General features: G+C 42.3%; 1 protein-coding gene across 1 annotated transcript; it reads right to left on the bottom strand.

Annotated features, from left to right (window-relative positions):
- Positions 1-318: 318 nt before the first annotated feature.
- On the bottom strand, positions 319-5,362 carry LOC137853781 (glutamine amidotransferase-like class 1 domain-containing protein 3, mitochondrial). Its single transcript, XM_068676561.1, has 4 exons — positions 5,137-5,362; positions 3,919-4,090; positions 1,903-2,107; positions 319-612 (listed from the first exon to the last, which is right to left on the bottom strand). The coding sequence occupies exons 1-4, from the start codon at positions 5,242-5,244 to the stop codon at positions 420-422; spliced, it is 678 nt and encodes a 225-aa protein (XP_068532662.1). The 5' UTR covers positions 5,245-5,362; the 3' UTR covers positions 319-419.
- Between the last annotated feature and the right edge of the window lie 2,207 nt (positions 5,363-7,569).

Genomic DNA, 7,569 nt, shown 5'->3' on the forward strand with positions numbered 1-7,569 from the left:
AAGTTCTTTTTCCCTTTTGATTGGAAAGGGAAATTACTCATCTATACTGAAGATATAGACACATCTACAGCTATGTCATCTGTGATTATACCTGGGTAATCCCAAATGTAAATTACAGATAATCATCGGCGATGTGAGAAAAAAAATTGGGTTAATAATGCAGGCACCCTTTTCATCCAAATATATTCAGTCATGATAAGTAAATAAACTCAACAACTTCAACATATGCTTTCTATTTTGAAGAAGAAACAAAAAGGATAAACATGGCAGTAACTATCTGATGTATTACAGATTAAAAAAAAAACACACCAAGAACCGTGAAGTTTAATAGCTGCATTATTTTATTAATACCATCAAAAGAAGCTAAATGGTCGTGCTTTGCTAAATTGAGTTCCTTGCAGAAGTCTGTACGCTCCCAGTCAGGCAAGTTTCAGGACTTCCTCTACCATCGTTCCAATTCCATCAAAGATTTGGTGCAGAGGAGCCTTGCACATGAAAGCACAGGTAGTAACTATTTTATTGGCTTTATCCACGTGGGATTCACTTACATCTTTGCAAATGTGCTTACATCCAAGCTCTGCTATAGCAGATGCTGTTTCAGCATCAGGAAATCTGTAAATAAAAAATATGGCGATTAACATATAAAGAGATGATACTGCCAATGTTAGCTTGAGTGAGAGAACAAGAACATTAAGTGACAATATTTAAGTGACTTTGTAGTTGATGACAAGGGAGTAAAACAGACTTTCAGTGTCGAATCATCCCTGTAATAACTCATCCAGTATCTCTGAAATGCAGTCACGATGCTTGAAGGTACAACTCTGTTAAACAAGCTCTGAGTATGTTTATAAGATGATACCAAGTGCAGCAATAACTAATCCTCAGCATTTTCTGATATGGCAGCTGAACTTGCAGGCACGTTAGACCCTTTCCAGCACCTCCATATAAGGTCTTCCACTGGGATTCTGCAGCGAATTTAATTTTCTGGGGATAAGGCAGGAACAGGGGGATGGCGGAAATACCTCCCTATTACTGCTGATATGAAATTCCACTCAGAAATCTTATCAAGAGTTGACAGTCCTTGAAGCAGCATTGATTTCTGCCATGGCCTATTCTCACATTTTCCCTAAATTGGCCCCAATCTACTACCAACAGAAAATTTTCACTAAAAATCTACGAGCAGACAAAATCCCACAGACAGTTTAAGTGGCCACTCAAATTACTAGATTTTTGAATCCCAACTGGACAGACACCTATCCTTCATTTGCAACATGAGTCAGTCTTCAGAGGTATTGGGTAAGCAAATTGAGTATGTCAATTAATAGGAGCTAAAATCTGTCACTCAATTACCAGCAATGTAGCAAAAAAATAAAACTTGATACCCTTGGTCACCTGCTTGTTGGCACAACCACGATCCTCTTAAAAATCATTTTGTTTTGCCACTTTCAGGACTGATGGACACTACATCCAATGACACGTTAGCATCCACGCTGCACAATAAAGCTAGTGCAGGAACCTATGTTGCCTTCAGTGGCTTGCAGAATGATGATTTAGGCAAGAAATAAGGTTGTCTGCATTTTTCATACTTGTAATGTGTCTGTGGATTTTGACATTATAGGGATGATGTCAATACCACAAACCAATATATTTCTAAATTCAGGGATAAGTTGTTCCAACCGTAGTACATACAAAGTCTCCTGACCTCATGCATTCAGCCCATCTGCCCTAAGAGCACCACATCTACGAGCATTACCCAAGTGAAACTTTAAAATAAGAGAAAACTACCACTAAGAAGTTACCAAAGGGTTGCTGACACCAGAGACCTCAGATTTTAGCACAGAAGACCGGTCATTTTCTAATCCTAACTTCCACGTAAGTTAACTCCATCTGTTTCCTTCTTACCTTCCATCTACGTTTTTATCTTGGCCGACTGTGACCTCACAACCAGGAAAGACTTTAGCTGCCAGGACGGGTGATATACAGCACAAACCTATGGGCTTTTTAGCTTTGTGGAAAGCTTGGAGTGTGGAGTTCACGTGTTCATTGACAGTGCAGTTCTTGCCATCTACAGCCCAGGAACACAGGTTCTTTGCTACACCAAATCCACCTGAACAAGAAAAAAAAAAAAAAAAACAAAAAAAAACCACTCAGATGTAAGACTCTGCCAAAAGCCATTAAATTCAGTACTTGAGAGTTTTCCTTTTTACAATATAATCATTGTATACATAGGACTCTTACATTACCTTACTGAAAGATTTCTGCACATGATGGGTTTATAATGTTACAAGTCTAGCTGTGAATTTCTTTATACCAGATACATTAGAGGCAAGAAAGCTTAATGTTTCTCCAATAAGTAACAAATAGAGAAATTGCAAACCTTGCACTCTTTTACTAGTCACTGGAAAAGCTGCACCACCTGATACACACCCCCCTCAATAGGCAAGAGGGAGATTAAAGGAAAGACCAATAATGCTTAAAAGTAGAAGAGTGCAGTTCAAAGGAGTAATGCAAACAGTGGTTTGCCCCTCTACAGTAATTTAGTTCACAAGTTTTAGTTCAATACTTAGCTATGGAAGAGCCCCCCAGTCCAAATTCCACCTGGAGTTAAAAAATAAAATAAAATAAAAACAAAACAGATAACACCTAAAAAGGAGTTGGTAACATACGATATTCTGAGACATACCACATGCAAATTATAATACACTTAATTTATCTGTCTAGAAGTTGGTTCCAACAATCCTTTAATTGCATTTAATCTTCATATAATTGTGCAGATTACATTTTGCAACACTCATTTGCTGGATTTAGAAATGTCAGAATTATCAAAGGTTATTATTAAGTGTAAAATCCATTATATTTAATTATTTATACATAATAACAACAGTATTAAAATAAACAATTTTCCAGAAGAATTTCAAGGGACAACATCAAGAAGTTCTGTATTTTTAATATTTTTTGCTTTCACTCAATCCCTTTTGTTTGCTGTTATCTGGAATCTCTGAGGTAAGGTTTTAATTTTCAAACTTAATATAATTTATTTCCTTGTAACAGTTATTACTGCAGCTCCCCTGAGCTCGGGTTATAATAGAGCATGAAATTAACATGGAAAATATTTGCTAGCCACTACTCCCAGATCAGCTCTGTTGTCACCGATTCACGAAAGCTCTGGCAGTGGATTTCCCAGCGTTATACACATGCTCCCTCTGCTGGCCTTACAACAGATGACAGTATAACAATTTCAAAGTCAATACTTAGGCACAGCTGTGAAGACAATATTTAACAAAGTTATGAATATTCTGGAAAGTAATCTTGAGCTAGTTACAATTTTCTCATTACATTTTAGTTTCTTCATTTCTGAAGTGACTGCAATTAGCTCTATCTGAAAGGCAACATCGTGGCCTATAAATAAAGAATTAGCCACAAACTTTCTTAGTGTAACTTGATTAGCAGAAGACCAGATACACAATTAAAACAAGATGTGGCCACATCTGACATCGAGCATGTTGGCAACCTGCTATTCTGCCAATAATTTCAGAGGCCCTAAAATGAAGGCACTACCACACATCACATTCAGGCCTTACTTTTCAACTCTAGTCTGTGTCTAGTCTTCTTGTGCACAAGTAGATACTTAAAGCTTATCAACCTTTAGAAGTAAGGAATAGTCTGATGTATAATCCAACACCAAAACAACACTGGCACTTAAAATTAATGAACTATAAAATAATAAATAAACCAAGATGGCCTGTCAACTCACAAGAGCTTGCTAAAACATTCTCATCCTCAATAAAATACAAAAAAAAACTCTCAAATTCAAGAGAATAATTTACTATCTAAATCAAATTAAAAATATAAAAGCATCAGAGACAAGACACTCTTTGCAATTGAATAATCACAAATTATTCTTTTAAAAGCACCTACCAGGGAAAATAACCGCATCAAATTCACTGACTTTCAGTTCAGCCAAATCCTGAATGTTTCCTCTTGCCAGCCTGGCACTTTCGACTAACACATTCCTCTTCTCATCTGTTGGACTTCCTTTTAGGTGGTTGACTACATCCCTTTGCTCAATATTGGGGGCAAATATCTTTACCTAGAATACAGAAATGAAACAATTTTGTGCATGGAACTGTAACTTTTATACACCAGTGACAATGAAGGTCATTTAGTGAAATAAGTTTTTGTTTCTGAAGCCTCTCATCCAAGATGGATTCCACAGGCCTGATCTATTGCTTTAAATAAATAAAAAAAAAAAAAAAAAATTGGAATGCATTCTTGCACCAACATTACCAATCCTGCCAGGGCCTGCCTTGGCTCTGCAGGTAACTGGAAGGCCAAACAGCACCACAATTTACACCAGCTGCCTGCATGGACAGGCAGCAGAGTCTGCAGAAAGGCTGCTCTTACCTGTCACGGGCTCAGGGTACTAAAACAGATGTGAAAATATATATATATAGTTTAACAGATAAAAGATCCAAACTTTACAAGCATTTGTAGTACAAATGTTATAATTACTCACTCTCCTAAGACTGGTAGCTGGAAGTAGAAAACAAAACGTGGAACATATTCTGGGTAGGTACAGGGTGTAAAAGCTGAATCAAAAACATAAAGCTTCAGGAAAGGTCTACCCCAGGGGCCAGTATGCTTTGATGACTGCTTTGTAGACTTCTCAGTGCTGACTGTGTTAGTTTTAAAGAGGATGATTCTGTGCTAAAGGCAGGGCTTTTTTTTGTTGTTGTTCACACGGTGGTGGTGTCACTGTCGGACCCCTGAGAGTGACCATTTTGTGTGGTCACCACACAAAACAGACAGGAACAAAGCACAACACTGCAGCCGGGTCCAAACCTCTCCGAGGAACCCGAGTTACTAAAATAATATTTCGGACAGCTACCACAAAACAAACTGGCAAGCCCACGCGAGCGCTAAAGCCTGACTTCCCCAAAAGCACTCAGAAAGCGGATCAAGTTCGACCCCACCCCCTTTCCAGCTCTCCAAAGGGACTGCCCTGGAGCTTTGCTCCTTGCTCCTGACCCAGGGACGGCTTAGCGGTGCCCCCAGCCCCCATGCCAGGCACCCCTCGCCCCGGCCTGCCCGAGGCGCTGAGGACGAGCCGCGGCGATGGGGCCGCCGCGCTCCTACCTCGGCGCCGCCACGGCTGAGGTGCACCAGCGCCGCCGAGGCTTCGTGAATCTCGCTGCCGTCAAAAACGCCGCAGCCGGCCAGCACCACCGCCACCCGCTTCCCCATGGCAGCTACGGGCCGGGGGAGAGCGGCAGCACCACCCCGAGGCTCAGTCGGGGGCTGGACGAGCCGCGCAGCAGCTCCCGCAGCCCGCCTGCCCTCACAGCGCCCCCCCGCCTTGAGCCTGTGCTGCGGCTGCCGCCATTTTGTAGCTTCCGCAGCGCCGCCCTGCCCTGCCCTGCCCTGCCCGGCCCCTCACCGGGGGACGGCAGGGGTCACACACACAGGGAAATTGGAGTGGATCAGTCCCAACCCAGAGAAATATAAAATATAAACATGTTTTGTTTAGAGTTCAACACACTCATTAACACAGGAGTCCATGGGTTCAGCTGCAGGAGCAGGAGGGTTCACTAGGTTTGGGCATTGGGGAGCTTAGTCCTGTGAGCTGGAGTCCTCACGCATGGGCTAGGCGAATGCTGATATCTGGAAAGAGTTTTAATTCCAGTGCACGTGTGGAGATAAGAGTAGATCCTGAAACCCCTGTGTGCTAGGGTCAGGATTAATGTTAAAGCTAGGGGCCTGAGCACCTTGAGAGCTGGAATTCCCTGTTCTGCTGTCCTGACTTACTGACCAGGCTCCCTGGATAGACCCTGAACCTAAGCTGTAGGAAGTCTCATCTCCAGTATTGCTTCTGGTCCTCCTTCATGGATGACTGATGGATGTCACACTTATATTGTAGGTAGCCCTTTTCCCTGGATTGGCTTTGGATCTGATTGGGATGTGATGTCTCTACTGCAGATCCACCATGTTATGTTCCTGTGTCATAGTCCAGCTTCAACTTCCTCATGCTCTGTCTCTTCCCTGTGATCTTATCATGCCCTTCTCTCTCTCTCAGCTCCACGTTCTCATCCCAGCTCATGACATGTTCCTGTCCTGGCTCTGCATCACCTTGAAATAGCCCCATGATGATTCATCTCTGGCCAGGGCCACAACAGCAAATAGCAATAAAAGCACTTCACAAGGGGTCCACCTCTTACACGAGACCTTTTCAAGCTGTGAGAACACACCTTGGTGGGAAAGAAGCTGCTGTCAGGGCCCTGTGTGCAGTGATAGGTCTTAATTACCCTGTCCAGCCTCAGCTGGGGCTCCACCCAGACCTGCTCTGACCATGGGCTCCATGTAAACTTACACTTGGGCATCTAAATGTGACCTGAGCTATGCTGTAGGTATGTATGTGCATCCAGTTCTGTCTCCTGCAGTCCTGACAAGGACTCCTGTGAGCTTATGTTGCAGGTGGCCTTGAGTCTTGTCTTCTGCATGGAACCTGGACACATTATAGGTAGTCCCATCTCCTGGCTGGACACTAAACTTGACTCTGCCTTGCTGTGCATGGGGCTATTGGTGGATCCAGTCACAAACACATTCCTGTCCCCATTTAGAAGTTAAAGGACTGTACCGTGGTCACTCAAATCACTGTCCCAGCTTGCACCATGGTTGCCTCTCCTCCTGGCTTGTCCTCCCTTGCAAAGCAGACCTACTTCTGCTGCTCCCTGACATCCCTACAGCTAACAGACCCAGCATAAGCTATTAAAGTTGGCATCTGACTTCAAATAGTACTGCTCTGCTACGTGGCATCGCTAGGGTGCTAGGGCAGGTTGACAGCTGATGACATTAAAATCTAAACTAGCTGTTCCAAACCACAACTTTTGGCTGCAGCAGCAGGGTTTCTTTTCCCCTTTTCTCTCTGTTCATTCCATCTTGTGTCTGTCACAGGCAGAGAGAGGCGAGAAGATGCTGTTTTGTAATGGGAAAACACAAAGAATCTTCTTGTTTGGGGAAAATGTTTGTCTTTCAATGCTCTGAAAACTAATACAGGGAATTAGAAAAAATTACAAATGCAGTCAACCTCAGAAGTTCAGCTTTGTAGCTAATCTTTTTTTTTTTCCTCAAAGCCTACTAGTGGACAAAGGTGGAGATCAGTTCTGTGAGTTGACAAAAGGCACTTTGACATGCTTTTGGATAATTAACTAGACAGCTGCTGACTCATACTGCTGGCATGTGAGCTTTTTAGTTCAGGTATATTTATTCAGAAATTCATTAATCATTTACTTACTATTTTAAAATGTGGTTCACATCATAACAGCTTGCATGAAAAAACTGCTGCAAAAGTTTCCTGTGGGATGCAGTGAAGTGAGATACAAAAAGGCTATTAAAATGAAAATATACATATCAAACAGATTTGCTATCTTAGTCATTTGGTCCAACACCTTCAGCAACCACAGCAGTGCCTGAATGGATACTTACCAGTCTGCAAAGATGCTGAGCAGATGACCAAGAACAGGTTCGCACTGTATTTCTAGTTTGGCTAATGAGCAGCTATGGCACCTTCAT

This window comes from Anas acuta, chromosome 1, assembly GCF_963932015.1.
Source record: "Anas acuta chromosome 1, bAnaAcu1.1, whole genome shotgun sequence".
NCBI lineage: Eukaryota > Metazoa > Chordata > Aves > Anseriformes > Anatidae > Anas > Anas acuta.

What these genes read in the sequence shown, in the direction of transcription:
- LOC137853781 (XM_068676561.1), bottom strand. Translation starts at nt 5,244, where the DNA reads ATGGGGAAGCGGGTGGCGGTGGTGCTGGCCGGCTGCGGCGTTTTTGAC. An exon ending in TCAGCCGTGGCGGCGCCGAG is followed by an intron (nt 4,091 to 5,136) that starts GTAGGAGCGCGG and finishes TCTGTATTCTAG; the next exon opens with GTAAAGATATTTGCCCCCAA. An exon ending in GATAAAAACGTAGATGGAAG is followed by an intron (nt 613 to 1,902) that starts GTAAGAAGGAAA and finishes TTTTATTTACAG; the next exon opens with ATTTCCTGATGCTGAAACAG.